Raw genomic sequence first — 22,011 nt, forward strand, 5'->3', positions numbered from 1 at the left:
ACCAAAGGCGAAGCCATACATAGCTTTTGGTTTTCTTGTGAAGGTTTTACAGGAAATGGTGCTTTATTTCCGATTTCCTGTCAGTGGAACGCAACTTTTCTTAAACACTAAGCGGTACAGAAAATGGATGGATGGATGGATAGTTACCAAGTCGTACGTAGATGGTTTTCCTGTGTTGTGAGTACGATGTAACACAACGGGATTCTAGGTAAGTTAACATTTGTGTGGAGTTACGTCGGTTACCGTTCTGAAACTGTGCTAATTGAAGAAGGCAGTTTAAAGTCAGATCATTGGGCAGGTGATTGGGTTTACAAGTTTCAGCACACTTATTTTGGTTATATTGCTCATAGCACATCGCAGATAGATCTGCTCTATCTGATTGGGTTTACAAGTTTCAGCACACTTATTTTGGTTCTATTGTTGATAGCGCATCGCAGATAGATCTGCTCCATTTTTTTCAATGACTGCATGAGTTACTCCGTTCTCCCGTTTCCCCCCTGCGTTTTGTTATCTTATTATAAGTTAGGCTCTGAAACTGGAAGCTTGATTTATCTTTTAAACATAAACTAACAAATTATAATAAAAATTCGAACGTTAAACGTTAATATAAATTGATATATTGCAAAAGCTAACCACGAGCCATATAGTTCCGTTTGTTTTGGCTAGCAATTGCAATTGATAGCATTACACAATGTGTCTGGTGTTGTAGAGTTTTTCAAAAACCACTGTTCTTAAAGAATACCTTCACAACAAATTAAATCCCAACATTTTATAAAGGTCTGTTTGGCACATCTACACTTGCTCTTTATGATGCTGCAGCTTATTGGAAGTTTGAATTTGCTCCATCTTGTTATTTATCTCTTTGTTTCCTGATATAGCGTGACTCCTTGTCTGATTGCAGTGCAACATGGGGCGCCGATGCAACACTTCATTGTACCAGAGTACTCCTGTGGTGGTGATCTGTCTTGCAGCTTTACTCCTCAGCAACGTCTTGATCTATCTGTATTTGGATTCTGTGTATCAGTCAGGTGGACACCCAGTCACTGCCCATACGGGTTGTGTTGCTCAACACTTTAAAATGCCAACGATGAAGAACTGCACCCCTTGGCTGCACTGTCCCCTCATAGAAGCGGAGGTTCGCAAACTAAAACTCATTGGTCAGGGAGCAGTGAAGAAGGTACAGTAGTAGTTGAAACATTTTGTCTCTTTTATTGTGTCAACTCACTTGCCATTTAACCAATAATCTTAATTCATTTCATTCAACACGCTCCTCCAAAATTAATTGGCAACTATTTCAGTATAGAGCAGGGGTCACCAACCTTTCTTAAACCGAGAGCTACTTCCTGTGTACTGGTTAAGGCAAAGGGCTACCAGTCTGACACACACTTCTGAAATAGCCAATTTGCTCAATTTGGCTTTCACTATGTGCTATTATTGTCATTTCCAGTTCACGTGTAAGTGTGATTTTAACTAGAATAGCAAAAATACATTCAAACCTTGGTTTTTGACCACAATCTGTTCCAGAAGGCAGTTCGAGAAGCGAATTCCGAATCTATTTTTCCCATTACAAATAGTGGAAAAAAATTAATCAATTTCAAGACAAAAAAACCCCCCGCCTTTTTTAAGCATTTTTTCATTTGCGCATATTTGTCCGATCGCGCAACTGCAGCGCACCGCCGAACGCGTAACCGTAGCGCGTCGCCCACTGCGCAACTGCACCGCGCTGGTCGCATTATTGTGACAGAGCCGATGCTGAAATTTACAAAATATTTTTAAAGTCCTGATGTACTTTCCAAAATTTAAGTGGACCTAGTAAGTGCGCAGGGAGCTTAATTTTGTCCGATCGCACAACTGCAGCCCACCGCCAAATGTGCAACAGTAGCGCGTCGCCGACCACGCAACTGCACTGCGCTGGTCACATAATTGTGACAGAGCCGTCACTAAAATTTAGAAAATATTTTTAAAGTCCTGATGTACTCCAAAATTTAAGTGGACATCAGTGCACAGGGAGCTTAATTTGGTCCGATCGCGGCGAGAGAACAATGTTTTGCCTCTAGATTTGGTCTTTGAATGCACCCCGCTTCAATGGCAGAACGCGGATGAATTTAAAGACATCAAATGAGAATAATCCTTTATAAAAATTAAAATTGACTGACGCAAACGTGAGTTCTTCATGTTTTTATTGAAAACAACATAGTGCTGACGCCGTACGACATCGGTTTTTCGCTTTCCAAATAAGGCGTGCACGCTACCGCGGCAGGGGGAACAAGATCTCACGGGGGAACCAAATCAAGCACAACACCTGGAGCAGCGAGAGAACAATGTTTTGCCTCTAGATTTGGGGGGGAAACGGAGCGTAAGTTACGATCAATGCGGCCACGTTGAGTTGCACTTAGGCTAATGTTTACATTATGTACCAATGTCAAGGACGATTATGTCACCCAGCTTATATCATTGATGTGTTTCGATAGTTGTGGGGTTGTCACTAATTATGGGGTCGTCACTAACTATTTGTGTTTAGATAAATGTCTGAGCTATAACGGTGTAATTAATGATTAAAACTTGAAAGTATCTGTTTATTGTATTCGTTTATATGTTTAATAAAGACAAAGCCATCACAAACTGTTGTAATTATTTAGATTTTGATCTAAATTAGCCTTGAATAAAGACTAAACAGTCACATGAATTAACAGAAAAAATGGACAGCCGGACTCGGACTCCTGGTCAAGAGGCCGAACTCGGACTCGGTGCAAAAATCCGACCGAGTCCACAGCCCTGGATCGCGCAACCGCCGGGTGCTCACTGTCGCATTGCTTTAAGAGCGTCTTTGTGTTTTAGGATGGTTTTACTGCTCCCACTTGCTTTCTTTGGAGGCATGATTAGGGGTTAATACAATCCTCAAAGTAACGAAAATACAATAACAACGGAGTCAGTCGGCATCCGGGCAGTGCGTTCGCGTTTTCTCGGGTCCTCCCGGCTCATCTCGCGAGGTTCGACCTCCAAATTTTGTTTGACAACTGAAGCAAAAAAATCTAGAATTTTTTGTTCGAATTCCAATTTGTTCGAGAACCGTGATGTTCAAAAACCGAGGTTTGACTGTAAAATAAGTAGATGCAGCTCACTGACAAGTGCCACTATTTGACCTAATTTTAGAACAGTCCTGCGGGCGACTCGTGCGGTCCTCACGGGCGACCTGGTGTCCGTTGGTGACCCCTGGTATAGAATAATCATTCCCCTAAAGCCATATCCTGCCTGTTTTGTCCCTCCCTTCTCCAATACACCTGATTCACTTGATCAGATGATCAGCAAGCTCTATGGTCTGATAATTATCATGGTCTGCAGAAGCTGAATAACAATCCCGATCATTTCAATCAAGTGTGTTGCAACAGGGAGACAAAGAAAACATGCAGGACACCGGCCCTCAAGGACCGGAGTTACCTACCCATGCTAGGAACCTGAAATTATCCTTATACTATTTTGAAATAGGTGTGTTGCAGCAAGGCATCTTGGAAAACAGGATACGGCTCTTGTGGGGCCAGGGTTTCCTAACCCTGGTTTATGACCATTGTATAACCCTGAAATTGTCCAAATCCTTTTAGTTCAGCCTCTCATCATAATCATTAACATTACGATTTCTGTAGTCCTTTATGAGAGCAGACTTATGATGTAAAATAATACAATACAAAATAAGACACTTGAAAACATCTGTTTTTACAATGACCAAATTAGTGTGCCATCACAGGAGCAGTGCAGTCAGTTCTGTTGTACTTAATTCTACTACTTAATCATGTACTGTATTGTACTCACATTGTAAATTGATATTAATAGCATCAAAATCCTCAACTTCTGTATCCAAATTAAACAATTGGGCAAGTACGCCATTAAACATGCTACGTCCCCTCTCATCATTGTAAAGTCGCTCTTCTGCAATGATCCTGGCTTTCCAGAAAGCTCTAATTGTGCCTCGTAAGCATGTCTCTTTGTCTATGCCATTTTAGAGGGTCCTAATGCTGTTTGCTTAAATAGTATTTATTTATCAATGGCGGCCGAGGTACGTGCTCTACGTGTAATGTACAGTCCTCTGATTGGTTTAACGCCCTGATCTACATCAGGTCTACACATTACGCCAGTGTATTACGTCTCTGTGTGGCGAAAGATTTTTACAGATTTGCACAAACGATAATATTTATCTATCAACGGCGGCGTAGTACGTGTTGCGTACAATCCTCTGTTTTTTTTGCCCTGATGTACGTAAAACGTAATGTCCTCTGATTGGTTCATCGGGTCTACATATTACGCCTGTATATTACGGAATCCACACAAAACAACCATACAGATCTTGGAATTTTTTCCACACAAAAGGTGCACCTTATTAAAAGGCGCACCTTTGTTTGAGGAAATTAAAGGCTTTTAAGTGCACCTTATGGTGCGGAAAATACGGTACATTAAAGTCCAAGGTCCCATACTTCTTCCAGTATCTCATATCAGACAGACAGACAAATATTCATATGTTGGGGAACTGCAGATAATTCTAGACTAAAAGTTGATGTTGATCTGTAATCAAACAAACGCAAGTTCTGTTATATAACATACATGGTAGTCCCAAACTCTTACATGTGGGTTTTTTTTCTCCCCCTTAGGTCTACTTGGCAGAATGGGAGGGACAAAAGGTTGCTGTGTCCAAACTGTCGTCTCTGAATTACTCTCAGGATTTTCTCCACGGATTCTTGATGTTAAAGGCATTGCAGGGTCCCCTGGTGGTACAGTTGGTAGGCTTTTGCCTTGAAGACCATACCTTTGTCACAGAGTACCATCCATTGGGCTCACTTCTCAATTTGAACGCAGTTCTGGCCCAGGAGCAGCAAAAACATCGCAACATTTGGCAGACGCGGCTGTTGCTGGCGATAGACTACGTCTCCATCCTCCATTACCTCCACAACAGTCCAGCTGGTCTGAGGGTAATGTGTGATTCCAACACCCTGGAGAAAACTCTCTCCCAGTTTCTGCTCACAAATGACTTTCACCTGGTGGTGAATGACCTGGATGCACTACCTGAAGTGGACTTATCCAGGGGTTTGCGGGTCAAATGTGGCCACAGGGAGCTTAGTGGTATTTTTGTGGCTCCTGAGCAGCTATGGCCTTTCAATAATATAGGGAAGCCTTTTTCAGATGATCTCATGCATGAGTATGATGAAAAGACAGATATCTGGAAGATCCCAGATGTGGTACAATTCCTGATAGGAAGAGTGGCTGGAGCGGATTTGATCCACTTCCATCTTTTTCAAATTCATAAGGCATGTAAGGCAGAAGACCCTAAACTTCGACCATCAGCCCGAGACGTGGTGATGGTTTATAGGGCAGTTTACAGCAACATGGCCAAAGATAGCGCTGGGCTCAGAGAAATGCTTTAACATCTCATTCTAAATTGAATGCAGTCCTACACGTATTAACACACTATCATGCCAGAGACTAAACAGTTACACTATTAGAAATAAATACTCACCCACCAAAACACTTTTTTTTTTGCGGATATCCCGTATAAATGGGTGTTTACTAAAAAGTACGTTTATGGAAAGCTTGAAGTTTGAGAAAAAGCTGCCTGAGTGGTGCCATCATCAGGCAAACTACGGCCCGCGGGCCACATCCGGCCCACGGGACCGTTTAATCCGGCCCGCCAACCCTGAATAAATTGTATTATTAAACATTTTTTTGGGTCATCTTGCCTGCAATGACTGTGTAGATGGGGAACCACTCGCCTGCGCATTTACTACCGGAAGCCGTGTCAGAAAGCTCGGTGCACACTCACAAGTGTGTGTACGTTCTCAGTAGTACGGACATGGCGCACTCGCGCTCTATTTCTATCAGTGCCGAATTTAGAGCGTGGGCTGTGACGTCAGCATTCTTGTAATTCACACACTGAGCTTTCAGATAAAGTTTTACGCTAAAGCCACCCACAAACCTTTACCTGGAATCCTTCCATTAAGATGAGTGGCCCAAGGGAAAGCAAGTTGGACACTGAGTGCCGAGTGTTTAAAAAAGAGTGGACAATTTAGCTCGACGTACGCGACATTGAGCCACATCAACATCAACCCGTCACAGATCGAGGTAAACGGACCAACACCTCGGATCTCTCCTAAGAATTGCCACAACAAATTTTACTCCAGACTATGATGCACTAACAAAAAAGGGAGACCAACAACACTGTTCCCACTGAAAATGAAGGGGAGGCTCTCAAGTTTGTTGTAAAAAAATGCATTTTGAATATAATTCGTACAAATAGCAGGGATTGAAACTAGCGAACATTTTCATTTTCAAACAATGCTGGATGCTCAAGAACATTGATGCACCACCTGTTTGCGACTAATCTTAACCTGTAAAGTTCTTAAGGCTTACTTTAAGGAAGTGTTTCCCGTTTCCTCACCTCTGTTCCCAGGTGTTTGTGAGTTAAAACTCTGCTCTGATTTTCAGATACCCCTCACCGTGTTGCCGTTTTGATTACTTTATTTGGATGTATGTTTTCACCGATTCTTCAAGATGATATAGTATTTGGTCAGAATGTTTGCCGTTTGATGTGATCTCATAAGATAAACATCTTTCATTAATCTGACCTGCAGGCACTGAAGTGATGGAGACTGTTATTCATAATAACAGTGTCGTATTTTATGAGAATCACTGATAGCAGTTTTTTAGTGTTTTTTTTTTTTTTAATGCTGTTAAATGCATTTGTTTTCAAAAAACTTGTTTGGAATATCCATGCTTTACTACCTACTAAAGGCCAAAATCTTTTATGCAATGACCTTTACAGGTCGCTTATATTACTTCACACAAACACTACGTCCATCTGCTCCTGGTTCGGCCCTGTGGTCCAAATTTAGAACCCAGTTCGGCCCGCGAGTCAAAAGGTTTGCCCACCCCTGGGTTAGACACATTGGACAACGATGGTTACTTAAAGTTACTTATATCTTGTCTTGTCATGTTACTAAGATCAGATTCTGCGGGTAAAATTGCAATAATCAGGTGACTTGACTTGGATTTGACTTGACCTATTTAAGGAGTTGACTTGGACTTGACCTATTTAAGGACTTAACTTGACCCACCCAAGAAGAAAATGACTTGGGACTTACCGTTTTTTTTCCATGTATAATGCGCCCCCATGTATAATACGCACCCTAAAAATGGCATGTCGATGCTGGAAAAAAGCCTGTACCCATGTATAATACGCACCCACATTTTCCCAATAATCGTCACATACGCATCTGGGTGTGGTGAAATTTGTCCTCTGCATTTGACCCATCCCCGTGTGATTTTGATCCATCTCCTGGGGGAGAGGGGAGCAGTGAGCAGCAGTGGGAATCATTTGGTGATCTAACCACCCAATTCCAACCCTTAATGCTGAGTGCCAAGCAGGGAGGCAATGGGTCCCATTTTTATAGTCTTTGGTATGGTCTTAACTAGGCTGGATGTATTTTTTTTGTTGGCGTTGATTTCTCCGACTGCCCGTAAAGTTAGGTTAAAATGAAAAGAGGAAAGTGACGTGCGGACATGTGAAAAAGGCGGCTCTGTATGGGAGAGAAGTTGAAGAGGAATAAAAACACCCTTGGAAACCAAAACTTGCCCCTCGTCGTGACTCGGAGCCGCAACAAATGTTTCGGATTTGTGTAGAGTACATTGTGACAGCAAACGAGCAGGTGATCGAGCAAGCGTCTGATACGAGAGCATTGCGTTTGTATGGAGCGTGTTTGAAGTGAACAGCAGAGACGAAAGGAACAAGGCAAAGTGTTGTGAAATAAAATATTACCCGTAATACGCATTTTGTTATTTGATGATTGTATTAAACTATCACATTCATTGTCAGTCAAGAAGAGAAGAGGACTATTCGCATCAGATCCATAGTGCGCATGCGGAGTGATACTGCCTCCGTATGACGTGCAGTCCGCGATGGAGATTAAAAAACAAAAACATATTATTGTTCTATTGGAGAATGCTTTTAGATGTTGTCTTTGCTTGTGTAACCTTGTGGCTTGTGTATTAAATGTGCTACAGTATATACTAAATCAGTGGTTCCCAAAGTGGGCGGTACCGCCCCCCTGGGGGCGGTGGAAAGCTCTGGGGGGGCGGTGAGGAAGAAAGGGGCGGTAGGGGGGCGGTAGGGGGGCGGCAGTCGATTTGTACACAACACGCACGCCGCTCTGGCCCAGTCAGATACGACAGCATAGCTACAAAAGCAAAAGCTCAGGTTTGTAATTTCAAGCTTGTAATGTTCAGAATTTTATCTTATAATAAAAACCGCATTCTGGCGGTCAACATCATCTTGAGTTCAAGTCAACATGAAATTGGGGACTCGCCAGAACGCGCCGTGTTGTGTTGTGTTGAGCTGGTTAAGGCAATGGTCCCCAACCACCGGGCCGCGGCCCGGTACCGGTCCGTGGGTCACTTGGTACCGGGCCGCCAAGCCGCACAGAATTTTTTTTTTATCGACGATCAATTAATTCAGGTCAAGACGCTCGTCCCGGTCACGTGACATGTTTCCCCAGTCGAGCCCGCAAAGCTAATATGTGGCGACAGGCTAACTAACCAGGCAGTGAAGCATTCAAAACTGCTTCAACACATGGAGACCAAGCATCCTGCAATAAAAGACAAACCTTAAATCACTTCGGGTGTCATTGTCTCCGATTACGTCTAGATGGGACCGGCTCGTTTCTGAGAAACAAACTCAGTGCTCCCACCAATTCAACGTAATGGTAATGATATTATAAATGTATTATTTATTTATTTATATAAATGTATTATTTATTTATATAAATGCCGGTCCGCGAAAATATTTCTGACATGTAACCGGTCCGTGGCGCAAAAAAGGTTGGGGACCACTGCCTTAGATCACGTCCGCCACCATTTTCTGTGAATAAATGGAAGAAAATGAATACATGAGAGGGTAAACTTGCTTTTCATACCTTCAATGTTGTCATTTTTGTCTTTAAGTAGGCCTATTTATGAAATGCGATAAAATGCTGTATTTTACATGGTTTTATTTTTTTGTTCCAGAATAAAGTATGGCCTTGGTACAGCAAACAAAAAAGAAGTGTCGGCAATATAGTGTGGAATATCTGAAATATGGATTTGTCGCAGCACCACACAACCAACAGCAACCAATGTGTCTACTGTGTGATAGAGTGTTTTCAAATGAAGCTATGAAACCTTCGAGGCTTTTGGAACATTTGAAGAAAATGCACTCTGATAAAGCAGACAAAAACTTGGCATATTTTCAGTCACTCCGAGACAATGTTCAGAAACGGAAAACCATCGGAAATATGTTTGACAGCATTTCACAACAATCTAGGAGGGGGGCGCTAGGAATTCACTGGGGAGCCAAAGGGGGCGCCAGCCTGCAAAAGTTTGGGAACCACTGTACTAAATAAAGCTACTTTGCCTCACATACTCCAACTTAAGTGTTACATTTGTTTTTGTTTTTAATTAACAGATAGGCCACGGTATTCTTAGGTTAAAGAAAATGTCATGTGGATGTAAAAATAGTTTATTCTAGGATATCCACTTTCCTCCCACACTCCAAAAACATGAATGGTGGGCCGATTGACCGCTCCAAATTGTCTATGTGAGCACAACTAAACCTAACCCAAAAATCCCGGAGAAAACCCACGCAGGCACAGGGAGAACATGCAAACTCCACACAGGGAGGACCGGAGGTGGAATCGAACCCGCACCCTTCAAACTGTGAGGCGGACATGCTAACCAGTGCGTCAGCGAGCCACCACGCAAGATGATAAATTTTCAAAAAAGGACAGATCCAGGGATTAGAAAGGCAAATGTGAAAAAGCACGGAAAAGTAGCGTGGAGGAAACAATCGGATAAACTTAAGAAGAGGAAATCAGTTATGGGTAGGGGAGGTCATAAGCTTGGGAGAAGAGGTACGTTTTTAGACGGGACTTAAATATGGAGAGTGTGGGTGAGTCACAGACAGACTGGGGGAGAGAGTTCCAGAGTCGGGGTGATGTGCAGGAGAAGGCTCTGTCACCGAAGGATTTGAGTTTGGATTTTGGGACTGTCAGACGTGAAGTAGAGGAGGATCGGAGGGGTCGGTTGGGGCAGTAGGGGACAAGGAGGTCGGATAGGTAAGTGGGAGCCAGGTGGTGAAGGGCTTTGAAGGTGAGGAGGAGTATCTTGAAGATGATACGCTCCTTCATGGGGAGCCAGTGAAGAGAGTTGAAGTCTATGGAGTGAGTGAGCAGTGATTCCAGTGAGAAGGGAGTTGCAGTAGTCAAGCCGGGATGAGATGAAGGCGTGGATGAGAGATTCAGCGGCAGGGAGAGAAAGGCAGTGACGGCTTTTAGCGATACGTCGGAGGTGGAAGTAGGAGGTCTTGACAACTGAGCTAACATGAGGTTGAAAGGACAGTGTGGGGTCAAAAATAACGCCAAGATTGCGTGCCAGAGGGGAGGGAGTGATGTTTGAGGAGTCAATGGTGAGTGTGATGGATCCAGTTTTATTAAGGGAGGATTTAGTGCCTATGATGAGGAGCTCTGTTTTGTCACTGTTGAGTTTGAGAAAGTTGTGGGTCAGCCATGCTTTTATTGTAGAGATACAGGTTTCAAAATGGGTGAGGAAAGGGTTACGGGTTGGTGTCGTACGTTTATAGATCTGGGTGTCATCAGCGTAGCAGTGGAAGTCCAGATTGAGTTTGCGGATGACAGTACCAAGGGGAAAGAGGTAACAGATGAATAGGAGGGGGCCAAGAACTGAGCCTTGGGGGTCCCTTTGTGTAACTGGGGAGAGGATGGATGTGTGACCGCAGAGAGAGATGAACTGGTTTCTGTTGGTGAGGTAGGAGGTGAGCCAGTCGAGTGCAGTGCCCTCAACACCTAGTTGTCGCAGCCTTTGGAGGAGGATGGAATGGTTCACAGTGTCAAAGGCTGCGCTAAGGTCAAGTAGTAGTAGGATGTTGAGGGCACCAGAGTCTGCAGAAATGAGGACATCGTTGGTGACTTTAATTAGAGCTGTTTCAGTGCTGTGAAGTGGGCGGAATCCGGACTGGAAGGGTTCATAGAGGTTGTTGGACTGGAGATGGGTGTGGAGTTGGGCGGAGACAATGCGTTCAAGGGTTTTGGAAAGGAATGAAAGGTTGGAGATGGGACGGTAGTTGGAGAGGTTGAGTGGGTCCAAGGTGGGCTTTTTGAGGATGGGGGTGATGGCTGCAAGTTTATAGACAGTGGGAAAGTGGCCAAGGGATAAAGACTGATTAAAAAGGGTGGTGAGGTAGGGGAGGAGGACAGGGAGGCAGGCCTTAGTTAAGGTCGTTGGAAGAGGGTCAAGAGAGCAGGTGGTTGTCTTGGATGAGGTCATGATGTCTAGGATAGTGGAGGAGTCAACAAGGGAGAAGGCAGTGAGAGAGGGAAAGGAAGGGGGGCAGGAGGGCAGGGGAGGAGGAGTTATTGATGGTGTCGGTCAGAGAACTGTTGATTTGGGCGATTTTGTTGTTATGGTTGACAAGGAAAGAGTTACAGAGGGCGGGTGAGGAGGGTGGCTTGGTGACCGGTGGCTGGAGCAATTTGTTGAGGGTGGGGAACAGTATGCGGGGGTTTTGGTTGGTGTTATTAATGAGAGATCAGAAGTAAGCAGATTTGGCAGCAAGAAGAGCATCACGATAGGAGGAGATGTGTTGTTTAAAGGTTTCGGCATGGACGGTGAGGCGGGTTCTTTTGTAGAGGCGCTCGAGCTGAGTTTGTTTCATGGTGCGGAGTTCCGGTGTGTACCAAGGGGCGGAGTTAGTGAATGTAACAGAGGAAGTTTTCCAGGGGGCTAGGGAATCAAGGGAGTCAGAATTATTTTGTTGAGCGTGGTGGCAAGGTCATCAGGGGAGGAAGAAGTGGGGTCGGAGGGAAGAGCAGAGGATAAGAGCTGGCAAAGCGTGATTGGGTTTACAGTCTTGATGTTGCGGTAGGAGATGGTGCGCTTTGTGGATTTATGAGGCGAGGGTAGAGGGGCGGAGAAGAGGATGCAGAGATGTTCTGACAGTGGAAAGGTGAGAGGACAGGGGTTGGATGTGAGTGGAAAGGAGGAGCATACTATATCCAGGGTGTGGCCTTTGGTGTGGGTGGGGAAGTTGATGTGCTGGGTGAGATGAAAGCAGTCCAGAACGGAGATGAAGTCAGACGTCAGTGGAGCAGTTGGCTGGTCGATGTGGATGTTGAAGTCACTGTTAGGGTTTGCAGAATATCTTCATCGTATGATTATGTTGGAATATAACCTGTAATAATTTAACTAGTTTGTCCTGTCTAGACAAAAGTAGTTGACCAAAGTGGTAAGACCTTTTCAACTTATTGACTAGCTGCAGAGGAAGCAATCAAAGTTGCTTTGTTTACAGAACGTCGTAAAAGGTCCCCTGCTATGCTTTGATCAGCAGGGGACCGTCTTCACCTTATCCTGTGTGTTCACACACCCCCACTTTCAACCCCACTCTGTTTCTCTCAATAAATAAGCACCTGACGAGGCCTGAGTCAGACTTCATTCGACCATCGCTGTAAGCACAGCGACGAGTGAACTCTCCGCCTGCAGGTGTCTAAAATGACTAACTTGACTCCAGTGTGGTTCTTGCAAAATAAGTTAGAGTGAGCACCACCCTAACATTTTGGTGCCGAAACCCGGGACCCTCATACCCGCCATCTGGCTGACGGAGGAGGACGTGCTGCATTGTCGACAAGCCAGCGTCCTTTAGGGGGACCTGGAAAAGAAAGTCCTGGGAAGAGAATTTCTTCGCTGGGCCAGCATCTTAGGTCTGCCTTCGTCTGCCAGAGGTGGATTGACGGGTTCCCGCAATGCAACGGACCAGGGGTCAGGTAAGTTAAAAAATTGTGTGGTTGTGAAACGCGTAAAGGGTGCACGGGAGACAGCTTGGGTTCAAGTCCCAGAGGAAGGAACAGGCTAAGAAAAGCAGAGCTTCTTTTTCGTTCATCGAAGAAGTGTGTAGATTCTTCTTTGTCTCTTTTTCCAAGCTGAGGGATCTGGCTTGGGTTAGAGTCCCAGTGGAAGGAACGTGCTAAGAAACACGGAGCTTCTATTTTGTTAGTCAAAGAAGAGTGTAGATTTTTATTTGTACGTTTTTCCGGCCAAAGAACAGCTTGGGTTCAAGTCGCAGTGGAAGGAACGGGCTAAGAAAAAACAGAGCTTCTTTTTCTTAATTGAAGGAGGGCGTAGATTCTTTTTTTGTCCGTTCTTCCAAGCTGTGTTGGAGGGTTTTACACCCATCTTGGATAGGCCAAGAAATAAAAAGCGTTGGTGTTTGTGTGGTTGAGAGAGTGCGACTGGTAGGATAAATTGACTGCAAAGAGAATTTGGTGGAAGGTCAATTTAAACCTGCATTGAGGATCCTCAAAGAAAAGAAAAGGAAAAAAAAAGAAATAAAAACATTGTATAAACCAAAAATACCAAATTAAGATGGGAAATAAGAACGGTAGATCTCTAGCTCTTGAAGAAGATGAGAAGTTCATGGCGAGTAAATGTCTTAATTGTATGCAATACATGCCGAAGTGGAAGAAAAAGTATGGAGTAGAAGGGAAGTTGAAAGTTGAAGTGTGGAAGATAGTGGTTGATGTTTTGGAGGAGAGTGTAGATAGGATGACAAAGGGACAGAAAAAGAAAAGGAAAGAGAGAGAGTTGAATTGTGCTAGAATGTGGTTGAAAGCTTCGCAAGAGAGAAGAGAACAAATTCAAGAGACAAAAAATGGAAAGATAAAAAGTGATGAGACCACCATTCAATTAAGATTTGGAAAAGAATTCTGGGTGCACAGTGGCATCCCATTCGATGATGCAGCTGAGAGTGCTTATCTGCAACATCTTAGAAATGCGCTCCTCACTGTTTCACCCCCCGACTTAGGCAACTGGGTGAGGAAACACTTGGTGGAAGCAGACACTGCTTGTGTTGTAACGATTGAGAAAGGCAAATGTTCTAATGTATTTCATCTAGATGATGATAATGATCTAAATGAAGATGCAACGATCTTCTTCCGAAGCTCCCAAAAGGGCAGAGGAAGAGTTAGAGACCAACAAGGCCGCAGGCCGCCATTCAATTCAAACTCCAGCTCAAATTTGGACTGTTGGAACTGTGGGAAACGGGGCCACTTGGCGAGAGCGTGTCGTCGTGCAAAACAATACCAATCAAAGGGTGGAGGAAGAGGCAGAGGAAAAGCCAAATTTTCAACATGTCAAGCTTCCCCCCCCCCCCCCCCCCTTTTTGACCGCTCATGCTAGTACAGAGACATTGTATGCTACATTTAATGGAAATTATTGATTGGTTGTGTTGTAAGATTATGCAAACTTCTATGTGTAAGCTAAATCTGAGAGATTGAGTTCTTTGAATATGAAAACAAAGAGAAAATCCTGATTAATTTGCAAGCAGTTTTTTTTGTGTTGATTTCCTTTTTTGGATTGGTGGATTGTTCTATCAGGAACCTTGAGTTGAAAATGGTATGTGAATGTTGTGTGGAGTGCTCGGATGAATTGGGACCAATGTGATAGAAAGACTCCTTTTTGGAGACTGTGTGTGAGATGCAAATGAGCATTGATGACTGAATGCCCGACTGAAGGGAAAATACAGGTTGAATGGTTGAAGTTGTTGGAGAATACTATGGAAGATGAGTTGAGCGACTTTGAGTAAGTTAGATGCTAGAAAGGAAAGAAGGAAAAAAACAACAACCCCCAAATACAAACAAAAGAATAATAAAGGTTGCTTTTGACGAGAGTTGCAAAGAACAGACGAAGGACAGTCCTTGACCCGGCATTTGCGTTTCGCGGTCGTCAATGTGGTTCCAAGACCTGCGTCTTGTGGTTTGTCATTTGTAACGTTTGGCTGTTGTGATCCTCCCAAACAGACATAAGTGATTTGTGTTTTTGTTGTTTGTTGTAATTGGTTAGTGGGAGGACTGCTGTTGAGACTGTTGTCTGCGTGTTGTGTTATGTGTTAAAAGGATGAAATTCGCTAATATAGGTGCACTAAAGAATTTATTTATCTGTAGTCTATCTGATTTGTACCGCAAAACAAAACCGATTTTGTTAAGATAGGAAGGAAAAATAAAAAAGCGAGCAATTTGTTTATGGGCAGAAACTGGTCCACACTCCTTTGATGCCTTGTCTTGATTAAACAAAATTTGAGAGATGGAAAGGACTTGCTTTCTGGAATTGGATGATGAACAATTATGAAATAACGACATTTCAAAGCTAAATTTAAAATTTGAGAATAAGAGAGCGATTGAGTTAGTTAAAGTTAAGAAACTACAACAGTTAACTATTATATTACTTTACCAGCAGTTATTTTGTTGATTTTTTTAATTTTTTTTTATTCGATTGGTGGATTGGGTTGTTACGTTGAGAAAGGGAAAGTAACGATACAAATGGGCAGCTGTATTGAGCCATGGTGTTGTCACGTGCCGTTGACACCTGGCTCAACAGGGGGGATGGAAGGGCAGTTCAGTCAGCTTTATACAACATATGAATTTGATTCATATTCAAAACGTTTATAAAAAAAAAAAAAAATTGTAGAGCTTGTTTGACATGTGCTAAACACAATCCACAGGGTTATTGTCACGGTCCGGAGTAGAGAAATGGAGCAGGGCGACCAAGTGCAGCTTGGACCAGGGTTTATTGCAGCAAACTCAAAAGACTCGGCAAACTGACGTGACTAACAGACCAAAGCGTGAAACAAAAGCCAGGAACCAAACAAACCGTGACCGTGAGACATGATTGTCCACATCTTACGCACAATGCTCCGACGGGGAGTGACCCGCAAACAGAACTTAAATACATCACAGGTAACGAGAGGCAAGTGCGTGTGGTTACATTAATCAAGGGCACACAGGAAGGGAGGGGCGAGCACACAGACACATAACCAAAACTGGAGACGAGGCATGACAGTTATAATGCCTGGTCATAATAGATGCATTCTAAAAATGGATTGAATTGGCTTCAAAATAAACACTGAATGCCTTAACAGTGGCAGAAAGGTTATGTAAAGAAATAATAGTTTGTCAACAACTGCTGTAGATGTTAAAGAATGGAATCAATATCTCGAAAATGAATGTGGATAGTTTGTCTACTGATTGTGAAATGTGCGACAAAGTGTTCTATATAATATCCGTTGAAAGAAACAAAAAAGAGAAAAAAGAAAAGAAACCATTGCTTTTAGAGAAAGTAGTCAACCAAAATTGTATATGTATCAACATTCCAAGATCTGGGAAAAAGCTGGAAAAAACAAAAACATAATGTCTTTAAATTTGAGAGGCGACGATGATCTGAATGAAATTGATGCAATTAGAGTCCCCAGAGGAGTTCCTGATTAATAAGAATTAATTGGCCAAATTGAAGCGGGATGGGAGTCCATTTGCTGCTGGTGGACGATGAACAAGAACGTTGACAGGATAAATTACATGCATTGCAACATGCAGAAATTGGGCAAACGGACAAAAGCGGGACTTGAGGCAGTGCACGAACAGCTAGCCATGCCTTCCCTAATGTCAATCCAGAACCGCAATGCTCTTGTTATGTTGTTGTCTGGGAAAGGAAGGGTCTGCGCAATGTTCAGGGAACAATGCTGCACCTTCATCCAGAATGACACCGCCCCTGATGGGAGCCTGACGAAGGTGATTGCAAACTTGCAATCCCCCAACACGAGGATGAAAGAGCACAACAAGTGGATGACTGCTTTTGGGAAGTATAAAGCCCTTGTGTCCTCAATTACTGCTATACTCACCTTGTGTGGATGTTGTTGTATTCCATGTCTCCGTGCTCTGTTTAATCGTCTTATCACTACAGCAATCTCGCCCATGGACGACAAGATGGCCCAGGGATGCCTAATGTCTGAACAGCAGCATGTTGATGATAATGATGCAATTTTTGCACTTGAGTTTACAGACTTTTTCCCAGATCTGTGTGTTTCCAAATGGTAATATCGCAACATTTATCCTTTTTTGATGTAAACTTATTTGTGCTCATACTTGTGATCCGACAACTGAAAATCAAGAGAAGTGGTTGTTTTTGGTAATGTAAAAATTGAGCAAATGTGTGATAAACAGGAGGGAAATGTTGGAATAATTTAAGTGAAGCCTTGGCCTGCCAGACCTGTAGGCCTTGTCTTTACGAGTTTATGGCTTTCCTTTTATCAACGTTCTTCCTCTTTAGTGACAGGGATGTATTTTGATCCCTGTTAGCCATATGTATCCTTCCTGTCCTTATGTTAGCTGTGTGTTTTTGTTCCTGTAAGAGGCCTTCACTAACAATGAGCAGAGCTTGTTTGCATAGGCAAAATGTTCTTATTTGGTTGAAAGAAACTTCATTCCTTTTAGTTAACTGTAGGTTTGGTTCATAGATTGTTGTTGATCAGAACTGTTTTTCTTTGCTAAGTGTTAAACACAGTTTGAAGTAATTAATTCTCTGGTTCTTCTATATCAAACAATTTGTTTTAGGTTTATTTACCTGACATGTTTCGGCGGATTCTTCCGCCTTCATCAGAGTGTCACTGATGTGGTTGTGACGCGTCTTTATCAGCTGATGGATGAAGGCGTGGCTCACCTGTCAGATTTGACAGGTGAGTCAGGCCCTCTGCTGTCAGTTCACCTCTCCAAAACACTGTTCCAGGTTGTAGAGAGCATGTAGGCTCCCTCGTCCCTGTTGATGGTCCTCGGGCCCCGCTTGCGGATCTCAATGGCCTCCCTGATCCAACGCTGATGTTTGTTTTCTTCAGTGCGGATGACTCTGGCCTTCTCCCAGTCCATGATGTGGTTTCCCCTTTTACAGTGGTTGATGATGGCTGACTTGTAGTGTTCCTGCTGTGCTTGTAGTTTTATTGCTCTTGTTTGTCTTGTTGCTGTCTCCTTCTCACATTCCTTCTTGTGTTCCATTTTTCTTGTGATGAAATTCCTCCCTGTCTCCCCGATATATGATTTATTACATGATTTGCATGGAATCTCGTATATGGAATTGCATTTATTTTCCGGATTGACTCTGTCCTTTGGGTGGACCAGTATCTGACGGAGTGTTATATGTGGTTTGATAGGCGTGCTTATGTTGTATTTTTTCATTGCTCTTTTGATGCGTTCCGTAATTCCTCTCACATACGGCAACGTCACCATTCCGCTGGGTTCCTGTTTCCTTGTTTGTTTCTTTCTTTGCTCCTGTGTTTTGTGTTTCTTGTTTTTTACCTGTTCTGCACCTTTGGTTATTGCCCATTGTGGATACTGACATTTTTTGAGTGCGTGTTGTATGTATTTTTCTTCCTGTGTTATGTCGTCCGGATCTGTGATTATTGTTGTACGTTCGTATAGTGTTCTGACTACTGACAGTTTGTGTATAGTGGGATGTTCTGATGTCCAGAGGAGGTATTGGTCGGTGTGTGTGGGTTTTCTGTGTACTTTTGTTTTTATGTCACCATATTCTGTGTGGTGTATGTTGATGTCTAAAAAGGCTATGGATCGAGCTGTTTCCTCTTCATGAGTGAATTTGATGTTACCCGTGGTGTCTATGGTGTTGAGATGGTCTGTGAGGTGTTGTGTATGTCCTGTTTTTGTTTTTTCCAGAATGTCGTCGACGTAACGTTTCCATAGAGTGGGTTTGTATGTGTCCGGGGCTGTTAAGAGTGCCTTCTGTTCTAAATCTTCCATAAAGAAATTGCACATGATGGCAGAAAGAGGGTCTCCCATGGGGAATCCCTCTTTTTGCCTGTATATTGTGTTTCTGTATTGAAAGTATGTGGAGGTAGCGATGAAATGAAGTAGTTGGGTGATGTCTTGTGCTTTTAGATTTGTCCGTTTCTTGAGTGTCTTGTCTGCTGATAGTCTGTCATGTACTATGTGTATGGTGGGTTGTGTGGGCATTTTTGTGAAGAGTGAAATGACGTCGTGTGATATGAGCATTTCATCTTTCTGTACTTTTATGTGTGTGAGTTCCGTGGCAAGCTGTCTTGAGTTTTTGCAGTGTTGATCCGTGTTTCCTAGTAGTGGTTTTATTATTTATGTGAGTGCTTTTGAAAGGTTGTATGTGACTGACCCTATGCTGTCTACAATGGGGCGGAGAGGTGTACCTGGTTTATGGATTTTTGGTGTGCCATAGATTCTGGGGATGATGTTTGCCGTGGGTATTAAGTGGTTGTATACCTGTTTGTCTATTTTATTTTCCATGAGTAGTGGTTTGAGTAATGCTTTGAGTTATTTTTCTTGTCTTCTGTTGGGTCTTTTTTTATTACTTCATAGGTATCGTCCTGTAGTAACTGTTGCATTGATTCTTTGTAGGTGTCCGTGTCCATAATCACTGTTGTTCTACCTTTGTCTGCCGGGAGGATTGTAATGTCTTTATTTTTTGCTAGTGTAATCATTGCGTTTGCTTCCTGTTTTGTAATATTACTGGGTGGTGATTTAGCCGTTTTTAATATCCCTGCAACTTCATTGCGTAGTGCTGCTTTTTGACCTGGGTTATGTATTTTTTCGCATGCTAACTCCGTGGCTAAAATGAAATCATCGTGGGGTATGTTTTTGGGTGTGATCGCGTAGTTGAGTCCTTTTGCTAATATGCTGCGTTCTGCCTGGGTGAGTTTATGGTGTGACATGTTGTGAATCCATTTTTCGTTGATGTGTGTGTGCTCCGGTTGTGGCTTCTTTTGTGCAATGAGTCTGTCCAATTTCCCGATGTGTCGTTTTTTTGTGGCGACAAATTCCTGTTCGTGTATATTATCGAAATGTTCGTGTAGTGTTGCAGTTTGAAGTAGTTGCGTACAAGTTATCCTATATTTACTCAATGTTTGTTTAAGGAACTGCATACCAGTTACCTTACATTTACTTAACATTTGTTTTAGTGTTTAGGACAAGTTACTTACTGTTATTGAGTGTTAATTTACTAAGTAGATAAAGTCTAGCAAAGGTCTAGTTGCATTGTTCCACAGGAAAGCGGCAATTGAAGTTATCTGATCTCACTCGCGGACGACTCGGCCAAAAACTGGAGAAGAACAGATGGACAAACTCTGCGGGGGTCACGGGCCGACAATGAAGTGCTAGTTCACACCACACTACATTCCTTAGCTAATCAACGTTGCTACAGACACAATCTTCCTTCCCTTTGGTGTAGTAACGCCTCTGTAACCAGGGCAACCAAAACAGTGATGAGAGGAGCAGAAGAAACATCTCAAATGACTAATGCAAAGGTTGCAGAAAAGGTGCTGTTTTTTGCTGTTTTCCGGACGTGCTGCTGTCCTTTCGGTGGCGGATCCAGGTCCAGATCACCCCAACGTTCTGGCTGAAGGTCCCAAGAAGGAGGGGGACGGAGCCTGCGTCGTCTGGACCCTATAAATTGGTGGAGCGCATCTCACATGCCGTCCGGCTGGCCGGCAAAGGAGGATCGTGGTATCATCTGTCCCAGTGCGCCCCAGTGAAGGGTTCCTGCAAGGAACCAGATCAGCCATCGACAGTCCCCGCCCCAGTTCATACAGAGGCAGAATAATCCTCTTCCCCCTTGGTGGCCAGGTAGTCCACCCTGAGCCACTGAAGACAACTACCACGCAGCAGACATTCCCAAATTCTCCCCGGACGGAGCAGATCTGCGAAGGGCGTGAGAATCGTGCTCACCCTCCACCAGTGGGCGTGCCAAGCCCCCAACGGCTGAACAATCGCGAGCAATTTTTATCTTGATTGATAACATTCTGGTCGCCTAAGGCAGAGGGACCGTGTAACTCTTTTCCTGCATTTAATCTGGCCGCAGGTTTTTTAAATTACACACACAATTTGGACTGGAGTATTGAGGAAAAACCTCATCTTCACTGGACGTTATTGCTTTCATTGTATTTTCTTACTTATGTTTGATTGATCGAGGTTGACATAATCATATGATAAACCAGGAGGGATATGTTAGGGTTTGCAGAATATCTTCATCGTATGATTATGTTGGAATATAACCTGTAATAATTTAACTAGTTTGTCCTGTCTAGACAAAAGTAGTTGACCAAAGTGGTAAGATCTTTTCAACTTATTGACTAGCTGCAGAGGAAGCAATCAAAGTTGCTTCGTTTACAGAACGTCGTAAAAGGTCCCCTGCTATGCTTTGATCAGCAGGGGACCGTCTTCACCTTATCCTGTGTGTTCACACCCCCCCACTTTCAACCCCACTCTGTTTCTCTCAATAAATAAGCACCTGACGAGGCCTGAGTCAGACTTCATTCGACCATCGCTGTAAGCACAGCGACGAGTGAACTCTCCGCCTGCAGGTGTCTAGAATGACTAACTTGACTCCAGTGTGGTTCTTGCAAAATAAGTTAGAGTGAGCACCACCCTAACAGTCACCAATTAGTAGGACGCGATAGGAGACTGAGGATACGATGGTGAGAAGTTCAGAGAGTTCAGAGAGAAAAGACGGATGTGACTTGGGGGGGCGGTAGATAAGAACAGCAGTAGTAGAGTTGGGGAGGGAAAAAGCAAGATATTCAAAGGATGAAATAGATGGGAGGTTGAGGTCCAATTCAGTGATTGATTGGGACCGCTTATGGAAGACAGCAATACCACCTCCTCGCCCAGAGAGGCGGGGTTTGGCGATGTAGTTGTAGTTAGACGGAGTGGCTTGGTTGAGAGAAAAATAGTCCAGGGGCTGTTGCCATGTTTCACAGAGAAGGAGCAGATCCAAATTATTGTCCAATATTAGTTCGAAAATAACTAGTGATTTGTTGGAGAGGGAGCGACAGTTCAGCAGTGCGAGGGAGATGGATGAAGGAGCGGGGGTGGGGGAACGGAGATTGTTGAAGTTGACAGTACGGAAGGTGGGGGTGGCGGGGGGGCGAGAGTTAGTCCAGAAAGAGGGGATGGGTGAGCCATCAGGGAAATGTCGTTTAAAAGATAGTCCGGAGCTACGGTGGATGTAGCGGCAACGGCGGAGGATCCCAGCCTTGCTGGCAGCTGAGAGACGGTGATTATTGTTGAAATGATGAAGATCAGCAGCAGTGTAGACAAATGGACGAGAAGTTAGTGGAATGGAAGC

The 22,011-nt window shown here is 43.6% G+C and overlaps 1 protein-coding gene across 2 annotated transcripts; it reads left to right on the forward strand.

The window, feature by feature from the left end:
* The first annotated feature begins 11 nt into the window (after positions 1-11).
* pomk (protein O-mannose kinase) lies at positions 12-21,264 on the forward strand. Of its 2 annotated transcripts, XR_009716374.1 has the most exons (4): positions 12-208; positions 902-1,177; positions 4,641-19,580; positions 20,260-21,264. XR_009716374.1 is itself a non-coding variant. In XM_061293155.1 (3 exons), the coding sequence occupies exons 2-3, from the start codon at positions 908-910 to the stop codon at positions 5,409-5,411; spliced, it is 1,041 nt and encodes a 346-aa protein (XP_061149139.1). In that variant the 5' UTR covers positions 12-208; positions 879-907; the 3' UTR covers positions 5,412-5,706. The 2 variants fall into 2 exon arrangements, 1 of the variants encoding a protein (XP_061149139.1); XM_061293155.1 differs by lacking the exon at positions 20,260-21,264 and having other exon boundaries at positions 879-1,177; positions 4,641-5,706.
* Positions 21,265-22,011: the final 747 nt, after the last annotated feature.

This window comes from Syngnathus typhle, linkage group LG12, assembly GCF_033458585.1.
Source record: "Syngnathus typhle isolate RoL2023-S1 ecotype Sweden linkage group LG12, RoL_Styp_1.0, whole genome shotgun sequence".
Classification (NCBI taxonomy): Eukaryota; Metazoa; Chordata; class Actinopteri; order Syngnathiformes; family Syngnathidae; genus Syngnathus; species Syngnathus typhle.

Bases quoted from the DNA above. Each gene is read 5' to 3' on its own strand.
- pomk (XM_061293155.1), top strand. From the start codon at position 908: ATGGGGCGCCGATGCAACACTTCATTGTACCAGAGTACTCCTGTGGTG. The intron at 1,178-4,640 runs GTACAGTAGTAG...TCTCCCCCTTAG, and splicing joins GTCAGGGAGCAGTGAAGAAG to GTCTACTTGGCAGAATGGGA.